Source organism: Oryx dammah, unplaced genomic scaffold, assembly GCF_014754425.2.
Source record: "Oryx dammah isolate SB20612 unplaced genomic scaffold, SCBI_Odam_1.1 HiC_scaffold_29, whole genome shotgun sequence".
In the NCBI taxonomy this organism is placed as follows: Eukaryota; Metazoa; Chordata; class Mammalia; order Artiodactyla; family Bovidae; genus Oryx; species Oryx dammah.
The window spans coordinates 21,902,967-21,922,473 of NW_024070213.1; the positions used below are offsets into that span (position 1 = coordinate 21,902,967).

Genomic DNA, 19,507 nt, shown 5'->3' on the forward strand with positions numbered 1-19,507 from the left:
CCTTTATAGATCTTAGTTTTCTCTTCAGTAAAACATGGAGCCTCTAAGGTCTGCTTCAGTTCTAAGATAAATAATGTCTTCAGCATTCCTGGACTAAAATGCTTACCTCTTGCTGCCTGAGGGGAAGAAACAGGACTGGTCTTGCGTCCTTAGACCCTTCAAGCTGGAGGCTGCGGGGTAGGGTGCTGAGTGGATCCCTGTAAAGAACTGGTAACCAGAGATGAAGCTTAGAGCTCCAGGGGAAACCTCGCCTTTAACCTAAGAAACGTAGAGAAAACACACTTACTAGGTGCCTGCTGTGTGCTACGCGTTTTAAATAGATTATGTAATATCACCCTCACAGTATGCTCCTGAAGTAGGTGCTATTATCTCCATATCTAAGCCGAAGCTTAGTCATACAAGTGACTTGCCCTAGATGGCCCAGCGAGGGATGCGGGCGGAATTCAAACCCGTCTGACTCCAAAGCCCAGGCGTATTTCACAACCCTTGCCTTCTATCTATTATCTCATTCCGTGCTCACGGCAAGCCCGCGGGCTGTATCAGATCCCCATTTCACAGGGAAGGAGAGGGAGGCTCAGAGCGGTGACGTGACCTGCCCAGTAAGGCATCTGTCCCGGAGGGGGCGGGGTGGAGGGGCAGGAGGGCGCACGTGGGCGCGGAGGCGGCAGCGGGGGCCTCCTCCAGGCCCTGCCACGCCGCCCGGCTCCCACCTTTTCAGGTCCCGGCCCCGCGCACCTCGACTGCGAACTACACTTCCCGGCAGGACGCGAGCGCGCGCACGCGCACCGGGGCCTCCACCATGGCGACCGTGCTGTCCAGGGCGCTCAAGCTCCCCGGTAAGCTGCAACCTCGCGACCACCTCGCCCCCGCCGGACTTGGGGAGGTGAGGACTCCAGGCTCCCGGGGGCGAAGCCTATCGGAGTCTGGCCCCAACCCGAGCGGAGCTGCAGGCGCGCGGAGGCGAGACGGTGCAGCCCCCCCGCGGGCTGGGGTCCACGCGCCACCAGGGGGCAAAAGAAGCGCCCGGCGGGTCGGGGGTTGCGGGCGCGGGGCGAACCTGGGAAACGCGGGGGGAAGGAGCCCGAAGGCGCGCCGGGATGGTGGCCTGGCGCTGCGGCGGCGGCGGCGGATGTCAGGGCGCGCGTCGCCGCTGTCCCCAGGGGAGGGCGATGAGGTTAGCATCCTTTCCCGAGCGCCGCGAAGGACCTACAGGAGGGTCTCCAACTCTTTCCGTCTTGGGCTGGACTGGGGGTTGGGGGCACGGGGGCGGCAGGATGGCGAGTGACCCCTTTGGAGCAGCTTCTCCATTTAATGACAACATTGATGCGGTGAGGTAGGTGGAACAGGTATTTCCCCTCCTAAAAAATAAATTGTCAAATTGACTTGTCCAGGGTCGCACAAACAGCATAGGAAAAGCCTGGACTTGAACATGCGGGGTCTTCTGACTTTAGATTCTGGGCCTTGGGTTCCACTTGTTCAGCCTCGGGCTCCCAAGCCTGAGCATTTATGAGGATAATTTATTTGCACCGGTAAGTTGCAGATAATGGATGGAATATTCTCTTAAGGAGGCACTAGTGGTGAAGTCAGAGCTAATTCAGTACTTGGGCGCAATAGCTCCAAGTTTTTGTTTTTCCTTTTAAACCTCCAGAATGGAACTGTCCTGCTAGAAACTTGCTATTTTAATAAAAGTATATTTATTCTGCTCAAATAAATTTTAGATTTTAAGGCTTTAGAAAAATTTATGCTTTTATCTAAATAAATTTGTTTGTTGTTGTTTTTGATGTGGACCATTTTTAAAGTCTTTATTGAATTTGTTACAGTATTGCTTCTGTTTTATGTTTTGTTTTGTTTTGTTTTTTTGGCTGTGAGGCATGGGGGATCTTAGCTCCCTGACCAGGGATCAAACCATCCCCTACGTTGGAAGGCAGTCTTAACCATTGGACTACCAAGGAAGTCCCACCTAAATACATTTTAAACATAAACTATAAACTGTTTGTTTGCTGGTAAGTTGTTAGTGAGAAACACAGTTGCTTCCCTAGCATGGGTAGAAAGGGCTGATTTGGTGTCTGGCAGATACCCAGTGGAAGGTCCCTGTTCTCAAGGAGTTTCCAGTCTGCTATATTGTGCCACGACTGACACTGGGTTGGTTGTGAATTTGATATGAATTTGCATTTCTGTCCCCAGATTTCATGACTTTAGACACTTTTTCTTTGCACATGGCCTCATTATAACTTTGGAAGGAATGCTGATCTCTCTGTTGGAGTGTGTATGTAACACTGGAATAGAATGGGGATAACCCTTTACCTGCAGGATTTATTTTGAAGAGAGTAGCTGTGTATATCCTTTAGTGTAGGATAGTGTCCTCCCATGGGCTTCTCAGGGGACTCAGTGATAAAGACTCCACTCAGGAGACTTGGCTTTGATCGCTGTGTTGGGAAGATCCCCTGCAGAAGGAAATGACAACCCACTCCAGTATTCTTGCCTGGAGAATCCCATAGATAGAGGCACCTGGCAGGCTGTAGTCCATGGGGTCACAAAGAGTCAGACATGGCTGAGCACGCCTACATAGCATAGCATAGATATCCTCCCAAGGGGTAATGGGATGTCAGACGTATTTAGCTTTGTTTCTCCTTTTCTTTTAGATTCTTTCCCCCTTCGCACCCCCTCTGAAGTGAAGTGAAGTGAAAGTTGCTCAGTCGTGTCTGACTCTTTTCGACCCCATGGACTGTACAGTCCATGGAATTCTCCAGGCCAGAATACTGGAGTGGGTAGCCTTTCCCTTCTCTAGGGGATCTTCCCAACACAGGGATCATACCCAGGTCTTCTGCATTGCTGGCAGATTCTCTACTAGCTGAGCCACAAGGGAAGCCCCTCACCCCCTCACATATAGCTAATTGTCATTCTCAAAGGCTGGAAATGCAAAACAAAAAATCTTGCTTTTGAAACTCTTGAGCTCTTTTGTATGCTGAGGCTTCATCGTTACTCCTGGACTATTCAGATGCAGTAAGTGTGTCAGCTGACCGGGTAGGGGAAGCACAGTCTGGTCCTGGACCTGTGTGTGTGGACGGCAGTAGGGCCCTGAGCACTCAGGTTCTCTTGATACTTTTAGGTCCAGGTGGTTGTTATTCAGTCGCTAAGTCACGTCCGACTCTTTGTGACCCATGGAATGCAGCATGCCAGGCTTCCGTCCATAACCAACTCCCCGAGCTTACCCAAACTCATGTTCATTGAGTTGGTGATGCCATCCAACTGTCTCATCCTCTGTTGTCGCCTTGCTCCTCCTGCCTTCAGTCTTTCTCAGCATCAGGGTCTTTTCCAATGTGTCAGTTCTTCGCATCAGGTGGCCATAGTATTGGATCATCATCAGTCCTTCCAATGAATATTCAGGAGTGATTTCCTTTAGGATGGACTGGTTGGATCTCCTTGCAGTCCAAGGGATTCTCAAGAGTCTTCTCAAACACCACAGTTCAAAAGCATCAATTCTGGGGTGCTCAGCCTTCTTTATGGCTCAACTCTCACATCCATACATGACTACTGGAAAAACCATAGCTTTGACCACACAGACCTTTGTCAGCAAAGTGATGTCTCAACTTTTTAATATGCTGTCATAGTTTTTCTTCCAAGGAGCAAGTGTCTTTTAATTCCATGATTACAGTCACTGTCCACAGTGATTTTGGAGCCCCCCCCAAAATGAAATCTGACGCTGTTTCCACTTTTTCCCCATCTGTTTGCCATGAAGTGATGGGACCAGATGCCATGATGTTCCTTTTTTGAATGTTGAGTTTAGGCCCAGGAACAAAGGCTGTATGTTTTTTTTTAGGTGATGTGGGTCTTTTAGGTTTTTTCCTCATGCTTTTACTTTTCTCCCTCTTGCCTCTTGCCCTTTCTCCCTTCTACCACAAATACAACTGTTAGCTTTTATATTAGATAGAAGTTGCTTTCTGAGAGCCCTTTTTGGGTACTCTGTAATTGGGTCTGTGAAGCTTCTATCCTGTTTTGGCTACTGTATCATGTTACTTTAGTTAACGTCCTCACTATTTATTTGTTTATTTTTTACATTGAGTATCATTGACATATAACATTGTATTAGTTTCAGGTGTACTAATAATTTGATATTTGTAGATATTGCAAAATCATTACAATGACATCGTCACTGTTTTTATGTGTAAGGACGCAGAATAGAATGGTGGTGAAGAGCATGAGAGCTCTTGGATTAATCCACTCTTTATCAGATTCTCTTTAACCTTTAGTTTCTTCATATGTAGTAATAATATTATTATGGAACCTTTCACTGTTAGCCACACAGTAGGGTTATTTGGCATAGTAAGAGATGGATGTTCTGAAGAAGTTTGTTGACCTTTGATATATGTCAGTTATTCAGTAAGTGTCAGCCATTATTATCTTCATCATTAGCACCATGATCTGGAGAAGGCAATGGCACCCCACTCCAGTACTCTTGCCTGGAAAATCCCATGGACGGAGGAGCCTGGTGGGCTGCAGTCCATGGGGTCGCTAAGAGTCGGACACGACTGAGGGACTTCACTCTCACTTTTCACTTTCCTGCATTGGGCAGGGAAATAGCAACCCACTCCAGTGTTCTTGCCTGGAGAATCCCAGGAACGGGGGAGCTTCATCGGCTGCTGTCTATGGGGTTGCGCGGAGTCGGACACGACTGAAGCGACTTAGCAGCAGCAGCAGCAGCAGCACTATGACCTTTGCAAATGTGGTAACTGGAGGGAGGCCTGATGTAATGTGCTCATGGCCAGTGTCCATCAACCTGGTGAAGAAAGAACAGTCCCTGGGATGTCTTTCAGTTGCATATCCTTTCATCAAGCTCAAGATGGAAAGACGTTTGGCTGACATGCGTAGAATGCGGTTAATTAGTAACAGAAGGACAATGTGAGATTCATAAAGCAGCTGGTGGGGCAACTTCTCTCTTAAGAATATATATTTTTAGTTCATTTAAAAGTTTAAAGGTCAAACACTGAAGGGAATAGAAGAGCATAATGTTATTGTAATGGTTTGTTTTATTATGTGTAACTTGGAATGATTCTGTGCCCTTGGATAAACTAATTCATGATGGGAGTGATTTACCTTTAGTTGCAGTAGAGTGTAGGCGATAGTCTGTGTAAAGTATAGTGCATGTCACAGAGTAGGATACATTATAGTATGTTTTCCTGAAAACACTTGAGGCTGGTACAGTTGCATCTCTTTCCTATTGATATTTTCCTCTGTCTCATTTTGGGATTGCTGTTTGCCCAGCATCCTCTGTCTTTCTAAAAGTGACAGTCGTGGGAAGCTTATTTACACTGATGTGTTCTGAAATCGGGCTTCCCAGGTGGAACTAGCGGTAAAGAATCCACCTGGCAATGCAGGAGAGGTAAGAGACACGGGTTTTATTCCTGGGTCAGGAAGATTCCCTGGAGAAGGAAATGGCAACCCACTCGGACAGAGGAGCCTGGCAGGCCACAGTCCATGGGGTTGCAAAGAGTCGGACACAACTGAGTGTATAAGCACATTCTGAAATCAGTGTCCTCTCTTTATTTTCTGAAAACCTTTCATTGACTAAAAATGTGGGTGGTGGCTGAAATCAGCAGACAAGAGGTTGGTAAAATTCCCTGAGCTTTGAAGCATGGATTGGATGTTACTCCTCAGCCTGAGTATAACTTTAGGCAAGTGATGTACTATATATTTCACTCTTTTTCCGTGAATAGATAGAAAACATATTTTACTTAGGACTTCTGTAATTGAAACTTGCTGGAACAATTAAGTGGAAGGTTGCTTTTGCATGTTCTGGAAAAATACATATTAATAGTGAAAAAGTCAATATTTATTTTCCTCTGTAATTTGGCCAAGCACTGGTTGTAATCTGTGATCCCTTAAAGAAAGCATATGTGATCTTTTGTGCTTGCCTCTGTATTTCAGAAATATCATGTCTGGGTCAGTTCTTGGATTTTGCGGTCTCATTTTCTTTCTTTGAGGATTTTTCCATATTGCCACACTGTCATTTAGCAGTGTGTTTTGCTGTGGCGAAGTCAGCCTGATTTTTGTTCCCACCGTTCGTGACTTGCTTCTTTTTCTCTTGGGCTGGCTGCCGCTCATAAGAGTCTGTCTTTGTCCTTGAAGTTCTTTGCCTTTACTGGGATATATTTCAGCATTGATTGCTCTGTATCAGTTTTTCTTGAGACTCAGTGGGCACCTTATTCTGCAGTTTCAGGTCTTGCTCTACTGCAGGAACCTTTTTCGTATGGACTTCCCTGGTGGCTCAGATTATCAAGAATCCACCTGCAATGCAGGAGACCTGGGTTCGAGCCCTGGGTTGGGAGGATCTCCTGGAGAAGGGCACGGCAACCCACTCCGGTATTCTTCCCTGGAAAATCCCATGGGCAGAGGAGCCTGATGGGCTACAGTCCACGGGGTCCCAGAGAGTTGGACATGACTGAGCAACTAACACTTAACTGCAGGAGCTTTATTTGTATGTCTTTTAAATCATTTTTGGTTCCATTCTCTTTTATATTTTCTTCTTCAGTTACGTGTAGATTGGATCACTTTTGTCCTCTGTATCTGTCCTTTTCTTTCTAGTCCTTTTAAATACCTTGCTATTTTTCTTATGAAGTGCTGCAATAGTACAGCCTTCAAGCCAGACTGCCTGGGATTGTATCCTTGGATTATCACTTATTTGCTGTTTAACTATGGGCCGGTTACTTATACTTCCAAACCTCAGTTTCCTCATCTTTAAAATGGAGATAATATTGTGTCTGCCTCAAAGAGTTGCTGTGATAATTTACTGAGCTAAGACAGTTAAAGGGCTTGAAAGAGAGTATAGTAAATGCTCAAAACTGCCAGCCTTGGTTATTTCCGTTTCATCTTGCTTGATTTTCACAGTCTAACCTTTACATCTCTGATGCTCTTTTCAGCCATTTAGGTTCTTTTTGCCAATCCCAAAAAGGGGATTGTTTTATTGTAAGATTGTTTTATTCTTTTCTTCAATCATTTTCCCGAGTCCTCCTTGTTTACTTTTCATCTTCTCTGTTGAATCATCATTTCTTCTTAGAAATGTTCTGTTTTTCCATGAACCCTTATTTCAGAGAAGATAATTGCTTGAATTTCTTGGATTCTAGGGGGAAGTATCTGTTCACTATTTCTTCCATTTCGTGGTATCACTTGTTCAGCATTTGTTCTGTAGCTGGGTTTTTGTTTGCTGGGTTTTGTTGTAATTTCTTTCTTGAATGTTTGTAGAGCTTTGCAGTAGTTTATGGACTGAGTACTAATGATGGCTGTGTTCTGATTTCTATTCGTATTTAGATGGGCGGCTGTTTTACAGCCAGCTATTGGCTGACTGGTGGGCAGAGGCTGAATGAATTTGGGCAGCTGAGGCTGGAACCAAACCTAGGCTGTCAACTCAAATCCCTTTCCCACCAGTGCTCTTCCTTTGTGGATGTTGCTTTCGTCACAGGCTGGCATTTGTCACAGGGCCTCAGAGTGCTGGTTTAGCATTTATTTCTTTGTTTCTTATTGTGCGTGCATGATCAGTCATGTCCGATTCTGCGACCTCATGGATGGTAGCCCACCAGACTCCTCTGTCCATGGGTTTTTCAGGCAAGGATAGTGGAGTGGGTTGCCATTTTCTCCTCCAGGAGATCTTCCTGACCCAAGGATCAAACCCGCATCTCCTGTGTCTCCTGCATTGCAGGCAGATTCTTTACACTGTAAGCCCTTGGGGAAGTCCCTTGTTACTTGTGCCAGCTATCAGTTTATTGACCCTGAGCTCCACGTTCACTTTTGTTGTCTGACCTGTAAACGTGGATCTGGACCCTTTAAATACCACATTTATCCTTCTGGGCTACAGTCTCCCCATTCTAGGATACCTTTTAGATTTCTCTTCTCAGATTTATATTTACTTTCCTTTCACTGTTTAATCATTCTTTGCATGAAAATGTCCTGTTTGAATTAGTGGCTCGTTTCTGTCTCCTGATTGGACCCACACTGTCCAAAAAAATCCGCCCCTTGAGAACTGCCAATGTTACCTTTTCTAACCTGCCGCGCTGCCAGCCTGCTTCTTGTAAAGAGAAAAGCTCGTGCTCTTTCTTCTTCAGTCTTATCTTGGCTGTTCACGCCGTGGTGTTGAATGAGGCTCATTGATGCTTCTGGGACCCCCAAGCTTTGTCTTTCTGAGCAGAAGATTCTTTGGTTTGGCTTTATATCTGGGGAGCAAGGGAGGCAGCACAACTGATTGGTTAGAGCCGTGGATTCTAATCAAATTGCCTGAGGTTGAATCCTGGCTTTTCTTGTTAATTCTGTGATCTCAGGCAACTGACCTCTTTATATTTTAATCTTCTTGTTGATAAAATGGAGATAATAATGGCACCTACCTCCTGGGGTGGTTGTGAGGATTAAATGCGTTAACCTCTATAAGCGCGTGGACCAGTGCCTGGCGTAGTAGCTCTTAGTACATTTCCATTGGTCATCCATGTCATCACTATTATTAATTCCGTGAACTCGGCTCCTTGCTGGAGACCTGAGATGTATGTCCCTATTCTTACTATACTTCCTCAGTTGGATGCAAGTTTCACTGCCTTTGGCAACGACTTTTCATAAATTACAGTTTGGGGATGTGGCTGTTTCCTCTTTTATTCTTTTTCTATTTTTGTTTCTTTTTCTTCCCCTCTGGTTTTAGGGAGAGACTGACAGAAAGGCCATCCTTTGCCATCGTTAACTAGCAGCACATAAACTTTTTAGAGGGACCAGTTCGACAGAGGCTTTGATTTTCAAAGAATGCTTGTAATTTATAGATTTATTAAAGAATTTACAAGTCTCTGCAGCATTTGCAGTCAAGTTCTCTTCTTCCCTGTGATAGTATATCATAAAATGAAAATGGATTTCCTTTAAACTGTTTTTTTCACTAGTATTACAGTCATAATTTCACTTTGGGCAGAGATGCTGTTTTAGGCTGTATTTGTTGCGGGCTGGAAACTGACTAGGAAGATGGAATTCAGTTAGTGTCCATGCTGAATTTTTCACTTGATGCTAAAAATCATGTAATTGTAGGATGGCTTGAGCATATGTAGAAAGTGCTTTGGAGTTTTAGTTGAATCAGTTGTTGAATCAGTTTTAGCTGAATCAGTGATGGGACGACCAAGAAAGCTGGCCTGATCCTAGGTGGTGGTGGTGGTGGTTCAGCCGCTAAGTTGTGACTCTTTGTGACGCCATGGACTACAGCACGCAAGCCTTCCCTGTTTTCCACTATGTCTGGAGTTTGCTCAGATTCATGTCCATTGAGTCAGTGATTCTATCTAACCATCTCATCCTCTGTCGCCCCCTTATCCTCCTGCCTTCAGTCTTTCCCAGCATCAGAGTCTTTTCCGGTGAGTCAGCTCTTTGCATCAGGTGGCCTAAGTATTGGAGCTTCAGCTTCAGTGTCAGTCTTTCCAATGAATATTTAGGATAGATTTCCTTTAGGATTGACTGGTTTGATCCTAGTTACAGGTTTTGAATTGTAGTGGCCCCTCTGCCCTCCCCTGGTCAGATCGCACCCCTGGGACCATATTCAGGTCTGGGAACTGTCCTTTGAAGAGCATGGACATGTTGTTCCAGAGGAGAGGGACCAGAGTGTCGTGGACACCTGAAATAATGCTTCCTCAAGTAATGGGTTGAAGAGGTAGAGATATTTAACCTGGGGATGAGGAGAAGGGGTGAGGGCAGAGAAGAGATAGAATACCAACAGTAGTAACAGAAGCGGAAATTTATTGAGCTTGACTCTTACGTCGGCACTGAGAACCATGCGTGTATTATTTAATCCTCATGACTCATTGGTAAAGAATCTGCCTGCCAGTGCAGGAGATGCAATGCAAGGGACACAGTTTCAGTCCCTGGGTGGGGAAGATCCCTTGGAGAAGGAAATGGCAACCCACTCCAGTATTCTTGCTTTGGAAATTCCATGGACAGAGGAGCCTGGTGGGCTACAGTCCATGGGGTCGCAAAAGAACTGGACACGACTTAGTGACTAAACAACCATAATAAGCCTGAAATAAAGGCATAAACTCCTCCAGTTGCTGGCACTTAGGGCAGGGGGCGGCTTGGGAGGAGGAAGGTTTAACCCCCCCCAACCCCCGTAAATGTCCGCCTCCTGCCACCCCAGCAAAGATATGGTCCAAATAAAACTGGGGTGCTTATTGTGTAAAGCAGTGTCAAGACAAGTCCTCCATCTCCACATGCCTGCTAGATTCCACCACTCCCAGCCTGCAGGATCAGAATAGCAGTTTTCAGGTAACGACTGTTTATTGAAACATGTACTGAAAGGGTGTTAGACTCTCAGGAAGGTTCTCAAAACTAAGTTTTTGGTAAGATGTCTCCAGGTGGCTTTCAGCATTTGACTTTCTTCGTGGTTTCCGTAGAAACAGTTGTGTGCTAAGTCGCTTCAGTTGTGTCTGACTCTTTGGGACCCCATGAACTGTAGCTCACCAGGCTCCTCTGTCCATGGACTTCTCTAGGCAAGAATACTGGAGTGGGTTGCCATTTCCTCCTAGAAGGTATCCTCCCGACCCAGGGATCGAACCCGAGTCTCTTGCGTCTGCTGCGTTGGCAGGAGGGTTCTTTACCACCAGTGCCACCTGCAAAGCCCTGAAGCAACTGCGAAGTCGCACATATTGGCCTGTGAGGAGCGGTGTGCAGAGGACAATGGTTCTGAAAGTTTAGGAGTCATGGGACAGATTGGAACATCACCACTCTAAGAAAATCAAAGGAAATATACACATCAGGTGTATGCAAGGTGTTCTTTGGAAGGACTGCTGCTAAAGCTTAAACTCCAATATTTTGGCCACCTCATGGGAAGAGTTGACTCATTGGAAAAGACTCTGATGCTGGGAGGGATTGTGGGCAGGAGGAGAAGGGGACGACAGAGGATGAGATAGCTGGATGGCATCACCGACTTGATGGACGTGAGTTTGAGTGAACTCCAGGAGTTGGTGATGGACAGGGAAGTCTAGCGTGCTGCGATTCATGGGGTCGCAAAGAGTTGGACACGACTGAGCGACTGAACTGAACTGAACTGAACTGAACTGAACTGAAGGCCCATGGAAGAGCCATGGTCTTTTCGTTACTGAGAATCACACAAACTAACAGAACTTTTTTATTTTTTATTTTTATTTATTTATTTTTAATTTTTACTTTACAATTCTGTATTGGTTTTGGCATAGATTGACATGAATCCACCACAGGTGTACATGCGTTCCCAAACATGAACCCCCCGCCCACCCCCCTCCCCACAACATCTCTCTGGGTCATCCCCGCACGTCACTTTTTAAAAAAAACTAGTATTTGAAGTTAGCTATTTTCTGTTTCTTTTTGAATGTTCTTAAACTCATAAAAGTGATAATTCTAGAACAGCAGTGCCCAACCTTTTTGGCACCAGGGACTGGCTTGGTGGAATACTAGATCCCTCTCATGGGCTGTTTATGGTAGGGTTCGCACACTTATGAGAATCTAATGCCACCTCTGAATGACAGAAGGCAGAGCTCAGACAGTGATGTGAGTGATGGAGTTGTGTATGTGCGTGTGTGCACGAACGCCCAGTCATGTCTGACTCTTTGCAACCCCGTGGACTGTAGCCTGCCAGGCTCCTCTGTCCATAGGATTTCCCAGGCAAGAGTACTAGAGCAGGTTGCCATTCCCTTCTCCAGGGGATCTTCGTAACCCAGGGATTCCTTATCTCTTGCATTGACAGGCAGGTTCTTTACCAGCTGAGCCATGGGGGTAGCTGAGTGATGGGAAATGGCTATAAATACAGATGGAGCTTTACTTGATCACCCACCTCTTAGCGGCTGCTGTGTGACCCAGTTTCCTGTTGGGGAGCCCTGTTCCAGAGCACTGTGATTTTCTTTCTCCTCCCCACCCATCCTTTCCCCCCTTTCACTGGCATCTGTTTTTATAGATGGCTCCACGGTCCAGGCTTATCAGCCTAGACCTGTTCTGTTCTGTGTGTTCTAGGTGTTTCCAGTTTCCATGTGTTGACTGAGGGTTCTTTCTTGAAAGTACCCCTTAACCATCTGGCTTTCTGTCTTTTCAGGGAAGAAAAGCCCGGACCTGGGGGAGTATGACCCCCTCACACAGGCCGACAGCGATGAGAGTGAAGATGATCTGGTGCTTAACCTGCAGCAGAAGAACGGAGGGGTCAAGAATGGGAAGAGCCCACTGGGGGAGGCACCAGAGCCCGACTCGGATGCCGAGGTTGCAGGGGCTGGCAAGCCACGTCTCTCCGAGGTCACCCCTGAGGGGTACCCCTTGGAGCCCCTGGGGGCCCTGGAGCAGAAGGCGGCCTCCTCCGTTGTGTCCTACGTGCGCACATCCGTCTTTCTGCTGATGCTGGTGGTCTCCATGGTCCTAGTGCTCGTGTGTGCTTTCCTGATCCCCTGTCCCCCCCGAGACTTGCACAGCACGTGGAGCCGCCACCTGGGTCCCCAGGGAGGTAAGCGGCTGGAGGGAGTAGGGTGGGGGGGTTCAGTCTGTAAAACTCCATCGCATGTCATTCTGGAAAGTGCCTGATGACATTGAAAATTTCCTTCAAGTCTTTACATGTTAATGCATGTCACCTACCATTTCTCTTGCTGTGTGCAGAGACGGTTTGGAAGTTAAGGTTGGACATAAGACAAAAAGATGGATTGGTACGGTTCCAAAATCTTGGGAGGATGGCTGGCTGTGTTTCTACTGGGGAAGGTCTTATTTGGATGCAGAGAGGAGAAAGACCTGGTTTGCTGGGCTCCAGATGTGCAGCTGAGGCTGGATCAGGGGAGGGCAGAGCCGGGGGAAGGAAGATTCACAGAGAAAGTGAAGCTCCCGTCCTGGCAAGGCCAGAGGCCATGTAGGGCTCCTGTAGGGCACTTGGGCGGTCGCTGATTGTGGAAGCCTAGCCTAAATTGAATTTTCGAATAATTTTTTAAAATTTAATTTTTATTGAAATACAGTTGATTTGGGGGGCTTCCCTGGTGGCTCAGAGGGTAAAGAATCTGCTTGCAGTGCAGGAGACCTGGATTCAATCCCTGGGTGGGGAAGATCCCCTGGAGGAGGAAATGGCAGCCCACTCCAGTATTCTTGTCTGGAGAATCCCGTGGACAGAGGAGCCTGGTGGGCTACAGTCCATGGGGTCACAGAGAGTTGGGCATGACAAAAGGAATAACAGTTTCACCTTCATAGTTGATTTACAATGTTGTATTAGTTCCTGCTGTACAGCAAAGTGATTCAGTTTTATCTGTATAACTTCTTTTTTGGATTCTTTCCACTATGAGCTATCATAGGATATTGAACATAGTTCCATGTGCTCTACAGTAGGACACTGTTGTTTATGAAATAATTTCTTTTCCAGAAAAAGAGAGTTGCTTTGTTGCAGTAACTTTTTTTTCCTGCTCTTAATGGTTGGAATGGTGCTACCCAAGTAATTCTGGCTATTTTCACTCATTTTGGAGCAGGTTTCTTTATTTCTTATTTTTATTATATTTTTTATTGAAGGAAAGATTCTTTAAATTTTACAGTGCTTTACAGTTTTCAGAAGTTTCTCACCTGTAGTTTCTTATAATCCCATAATAACCGCTTTAAAAAAAATCCTCTATGTTGCTCTGCCCATCTTTCCTCTTAGCCACTGGTAACTTTTAGTTTGTTCCCTGTAACTGTGAGTCTGCTTCTTTTTTGTTATAGTCACTGTTTTGTTGTATTTTTGAGATTCTACATACAAGTGATCCTGTACAGTATTTGTCTTTCGTCTGCCTCATTTCATTTAGCATAATACACTCCAAGTCCATCCATATTGCTGCAAATAGCAAATTTCATTTTATTTATGACTGAGTAGTATTCCATTGTATATATGTATGCATATTTGTATACAGGGTATATATCTTTTCTTTTTAAACTTCTTATTATGTATCAGGGTATATAACCAATTAATGTTGTAACAGTTTCAGGTGAACAGCCAAGGGACTCAGCCATACCTACAGATGTATCCATTCTCTCCCACACCCTCCTCCCATCCAGGCTGCCACATAATTTGAGTAGAGTTCCATGTGCTGTATCTTTATTGAGATCCTTGCTGGTTATGCACTTTGAATACAGCAGCGTACCACATCTTAACTTTATCCATTCCTGTCGATGGACACTTAGGTGGTAAAGCAGGTTTCTTTAACACAGCTTACTCTGAATCAGGTCTGGAGATCCCATCTAACTGTTAGTGTTGAGTGGTCCTGTCTCTTGTAAACTGTACCAGGCAGAAGGGGCTCAGAACACACAAGCCCAACTGTGGCACTTTGGCGGATTGGCTGTTGCGTGTTGAAGGCGTTTGAACAACAGCAGGTGCAAGAGGGCTGCTGACCTTCGAGCCTTCCTAAAAGCAGGAGATGAAACTCCCAGGTGAAAGATGCTCTCCCTATAGCAGGAGAAAGAACAATCTTATCACCTGAGGTTGAGGCTGAGAAAAATCTGAGTACATAGACCTTCTAATTCCCCACGTGTCCTTCAGCTCCTCACCTTATCCCCCTCCGTCCACCAAAGGGTTCTGCTGTCCTGAGTGTCCTGTTGGTATTCCTTTACTTGTGTTTAAAGTTCTACCACATAGATTTGTATCCCTAAATGATCCATCCTTTAATTTTTCCTGTTTTTGAATGTCATATAAACATAATCATACAGTATTCTGTGACTTGCTTTTTTGTTCAGCATATTTAAAGAAAATGTTTGAGGTTTATCTGTTATCAATGTACTGTCACTAGAGTTTCTTTATTTTCACCAGTAATTTTCCATGGTGTGAATATCCCGTGATTTAGCAATCCATTTTACTGTTGGCAAGCATTTAGGTAGCTTCTATTTTTTAAAAGTAAATAATACAAAAAAAAAAAATTAAGTAGTACGACTACCCTGGAGAAGGAAATGGCAACCCACTCCAGTATTCTTGCCTGGGAAATCCCATGGACAGCGGAGTCTGGCGGGCTACAGTCCATGGGGTTGCACAAGAGGTTGGACACGACTTAGCCACTAAGCAGCAGCAGCAGTGCCACTAAGAAGATTCTTGACTGTGCTTCCTGATGGAGTATGTAAGAATTTCCCTTGAGCGTAAACCTGAGAGTGAAATTGCTGGTTGGCAGGGCGTGTTGTATGTCTAGACATGTGTGCATGCTAAGTTGCTTCAGTTGTGTCAGACTGTTTCGCAACTCTATGGCCTATAGCCTGCCACTCTTCTCTGTCCATGGGATTCTCCAGGCAAGAATACTGGAGTGGAAAAAACAAAAAAATACTGGAGTGGGTAGCCATTCCCTTTTCCAGGGGATCTTCCTGACCCAGGGATCAAACCTGTGTCTCCTGCTTTGCAGGCAGGTTCTTTACCACTGAGCCACCTGGGAAGCCCACACGTCTAGGAGTTTATATTAAATCATTTTCCATAGTGGTTGTACCAGTTTACACTTCCACCAGCCACGTGTGAATTCTCTCTGAAATTTGACAGTCATCCTCTGATTGCACACTTTGTGCGTGTGTGTGTATGTGTGTGTGTGTGTGTGTGGAGGGGTGATGCCGCCTACCTTGTCACTGCTCGGTGGAGGAGGAAGTCCAGGCCTCTGAGGACACCAGGGGCGGGGGGCTGCCCTGTGAATGCTTGGTGGAGGTAGGACTCTAGGCTTCCCTTGTGTGTGGAGGCCTGAGTGCTGCTGGGTGAGGATGAGAGTCCAGCCTCCTCACCCAACTTCTCTGACGTGACCCTGGGGCGAGAGGGGCCTTGTTGCCTGGAAAGGGTTTCCACTTTGCTTGTCCTGTCGGCCCCGGTGGGGCCACAGTTTTATCTGTGGTTTTTGCTTGGAGTAGAATGGTTATTGTTGAAAACTTCTTCATCTTGCTGGGCTGCGCCTTTCCTATCCTTTGGCTGGAGACCAGCTTTTCTGGGGCCTTCCTGTGTGTCCCTGTTGGCATTTCTGGGATGCCAGCTTCTGCAGCACCCTCCCTGGGATATGTGAGGTCAAAGAAAGCCCAGGGGAACCCTCAGATTGTCCCTCCTCGGGGCTTACTATCCCCAGCCGATCTGCCTTCTCTCCACCTTCCAGAATCTTCTCATGTTTGACTTATGGTTAATGCCCAGGGATTCTAGCTGTCCTTAGTGAGAGGCACAGGCAGAACTGGGTCTGTGTATCTCATCTAGGAGCTGAGATCTGCCTAGTTTTTATGGAGGTTCCCTGTCCAGCCTGGAGCAGGGAGCTGGTCTGTGTCACTTGCTGAGGGCTCTGTGTCTCTTGTGTCCATCAGGTGGGGACCTGTCGCCATTGGACCTGGCGGATGTAAATGGAGACGGCCTGCGAGACGTGCTCCTCTCCTTCGTGCCGTCAGGGAACGGGAGTGCGGCCGGTAAGAGGGTGGCTTTTGGAGGCCTGGGTGGGAGGAGCTGGTTGATTGGAGGGTATGAGATAAGGGAGGCATTGGGGTTGTGAGCTGATGAGCCTACAGTGAGGAGAAAGCCCTTGGCAATCCCTCGTACCCGATGAACCTGGTCATCCCTAGATAAGATATGATACACAGACCTACTTCTGCCTGTGCCTCTCATTAAGGGCAGCTAGAATCCCTGGGTATTAAACGTAAGTCAGGTTCATGCAGGAGCTTGTACATAATGCCTGTTTGAAGAAGTCACGGCAAGTGAGAGCTGCAGGGCACTTTCAGTGGCCGCCCTGTTCAGCGACGACCCTGAGATCCAGAGACAAGGTTTCTTGGCCACACGCCTGCCCTGAATAGCACCAGCACTTAGGTTGCTTGAATTTTCCCTGAGTCAGTCCTCCCCGGCCTCTTAGATGACAATAAACATAGGCTCTCATCTCTGGCAGAAAGCTTTTACTGACGTTCTAACATATCCTTACACATGTACGTCTTGCCTGGGTGTTTTCTTCTGACGCCATCTGTTTGCTCCTCTGTCTCTGCTCCCCATCCTGCTCCCTGAGGGATGAGAAGCGGACCTGTGTGCATAAAGTCAGCAGGCTCCCCGGTCTGCAGGCTTCCATTAGGTTTGGCCAGTGGGGAGCACAGGCCAGAAGCTGGAGGAGAGGCAGAGTAACCAGAGGGTATTTATTTCCCGGGCTTTCCCCACTGGGTCTCCTTGATCAGAGGTCACAGTCTGTCTCAAGGTGGTCCTCCCACGGACCTTCTTTTTCTGGCTTCTGAGACTCCTCCCTTCCTCCCCTGTCTCTTGGGCCCTGGGAGTGGTCACAGTTCTGAGGGACTGTACTGTCTCTTGTGATTTCTCTACACCCTAACCACATCTTTATGTCTTTATTAAACCTTCACAACTTACCCTACTTGAGTGGGCTGTGTTTTAGGGGGACCCTAGCTGATACATGTCAACTGCAGAAACAAAAAAGTTACATTTTCAGTATAGGTACATGGGTTTGGGTTTGTCCTGCAGTCTTCATTTAAGTGGGTTTGAACTGCAGTCTGTAAACTGATACAGTAGCTATGGTTGGAGGCAGAGAACGCCCTCCTAGGGCTTCCCAGGAGTCCGCCTACTAATGCACGAGACACAGGAGATGCCAGTTCAGGAGATGCCGGTTTGATCCCTGGGTTGGGAAGATCCCCTGGAGGAGGAAATGGCAACCCTCTTCAGTAGGAGAAAATTGCCTAGAAATTTTCTTGCCTGGAAAATTCCATGGCAGAGGAGCTTGGCCCCACTATAGTCCATGGGGTCACAAAGAGTCGGACACAACTGAGTGAGTGAGCATGCATGCACAACCTCCTAGCTACTTTTTAATCATTCAGGCCCTGAAATAAAAGTTTAGGTACATTGTAGAGAGCATTAGAAATATCTTCCCATATCTTGTGCAATATGTGGAAGCAATTTAGGTATAATTTTTTTTTTCATGGGAAGAACCTCTAGCCTAGAAATTGACCTATATGATTGAACTTTAATTATACTTATATATTTTTTCCGCTTATGACTGATCAGTTTTTGAAGTAAAAACTACCCCCATTCACTTTTTAGAGATTTTTTTTTTTTTTTTAGTCATTTGGTATTTTGCATGGTTTGCTATATATCAGGATTCAGTGGTAAAGCCATGAGTTTGGACATAAGATGGACCAGCCTGATTTGGTTATAGATTATAAAAAATAATAATAAAGTGAACACATGGTATTTTGTATGTGCTATGTACTGTTGTATATACATATTATGACTGGATTTATCCCTCAGTGTTCCTATAAGACAGACTAATGTTATTATCCCTATTTGCAGATGGGGAAAACTGAGGCATAGTGAGTGAGGTGAAAGAACTTGCCTGAAGCCCCACAGTGGCAGTGGTAAAACTGGGATCCAGATTGTACAGCTTGGAGATTCTGGGGAATTCGTGACCTTGACCCTTATGTCAGACTGCTGTGCCCATAACCCCAGCCAGTGGGTTCAAAGATCTGTGCCTCTGGATGTGAGGAGGACTGCCTTTCTTATATGACCTGCTGTGCTCTTTACATAGAGCTGCACTGGTTCTGTTGAACTAACAAGGAGAGTGGTCTCTGCCTCAAGGAGTCGTGGTCTGGTAGAGAAGGGATTACCCATCACCACCCAGAAAAAGATGAGTCACACAGTTGATGTGGAGTTGGTACGGACGTGAAGAGGGAAGGACAGCCAAGTCTGTTAATGAGAGCATCCCTGGGAAGTCTGGAAGATGACATGTATTGCCACGATTTACCATGTAAATTGCTGCTCTGGCAACAAGGTCTGAAAGAGTGAGCCGGTTTGTTACTTGCTTTTAGCTTGTTTGTTTGTTTCAATTTTTTGAGCACATTATGTGGCATGTGGGATCTTCGTTCCCTGAGCAGGCATTGAACCCGTGTTCCCTGCAGTGGAACTTGGAGTCTTAACCACTCCACGCCCCCAGTAAGTCCCCCTGGTTGTATATATTTAATTAACAGTTTCAAGGACCAGGCACAGTGAAGCTGTAAAACCTACATGTCCAGTCCTTATTAGCTGTTGCTAGAAGTGGGGAAATGAGTTGGGCCGTCTGCCCGTCCTGAAAGTGAGTATGAAACTGGCGAGAGCGAACATGATGCTTCTGATAGGGTTGCTGCGTGACGTAGAGGATTGTTTGTTAAAGAAGTGGGCTGCATTTATCCTTTATCAGCTGTCCTTGGACCTCAGTACTAAGTTTCCCCAAGTATTCTTGGGACCAGATCAGCTGAGTCCATGGAACTCCAGACCAGGGGACCTCCTGATATCATCGCTGTGTGTCGTCTTCCGGTTTAGTTTTAAAAAAGATTCTTTTCTGCTCACAGCATTTGCTAGCAGTGATTACAGTTCAGGCACTTTGCTCCCCTCTCTCCACATATTCTACATCAGTCTTAATTTTCATGTTTTTTGGGCCACACCATGCAGCATGTGGGATCTTAGTTGCCCAACCAGGGACTGAACCTGCACCACCTGCATTGGAAGTTCGGAGTCTTAACCACTGGGGCACCAGGGAGGTCCCTAGATCGTTCTTGAATTTTTGAGCATCACCTTGCCTTCTGGGTTTTT

At 46.2% G+C, this 19,507-nt stretch overlaps 1 protein-coding gene across 2 annotated transcripts in view; it reads left to right on the forward strand.

Annotated features, from left to right (window-relative positions):
- The first annotated feature begins 732 nt into the window (after nucleotides 1-732).
- Nucleotides 733-19,507, forward strand: part of FAM234B (family with sequence similarity 234 member B) — a 39,745-nt gene continuing 20,970 nt past the window's right edge. Inside the window, exons 1-3 of one of the 2 annotated variants that reach the window (XM_040235226.1) lie at nucleotides 733-836; nucleotides 12,065-12,463; nucleotides 16,267-16,365. In XM_040235226.1, the coding sequence (XP_040091160.1) occupies nucleotides 800-836; nucleotides 12,065-12,463; nucleotides 16,267-16,365 (535 nt within the window). In that variant the 5' untranslated portion in view covers nucleotides 733-799. The remainder of the gene's footprint in view (nucleotides 837-12,064; nucleotides 12,464-16,266; nucleotides 16,366-19,507) is intronic. The other variant, XM_040235225.1, reaches the window with a different exon arrangement.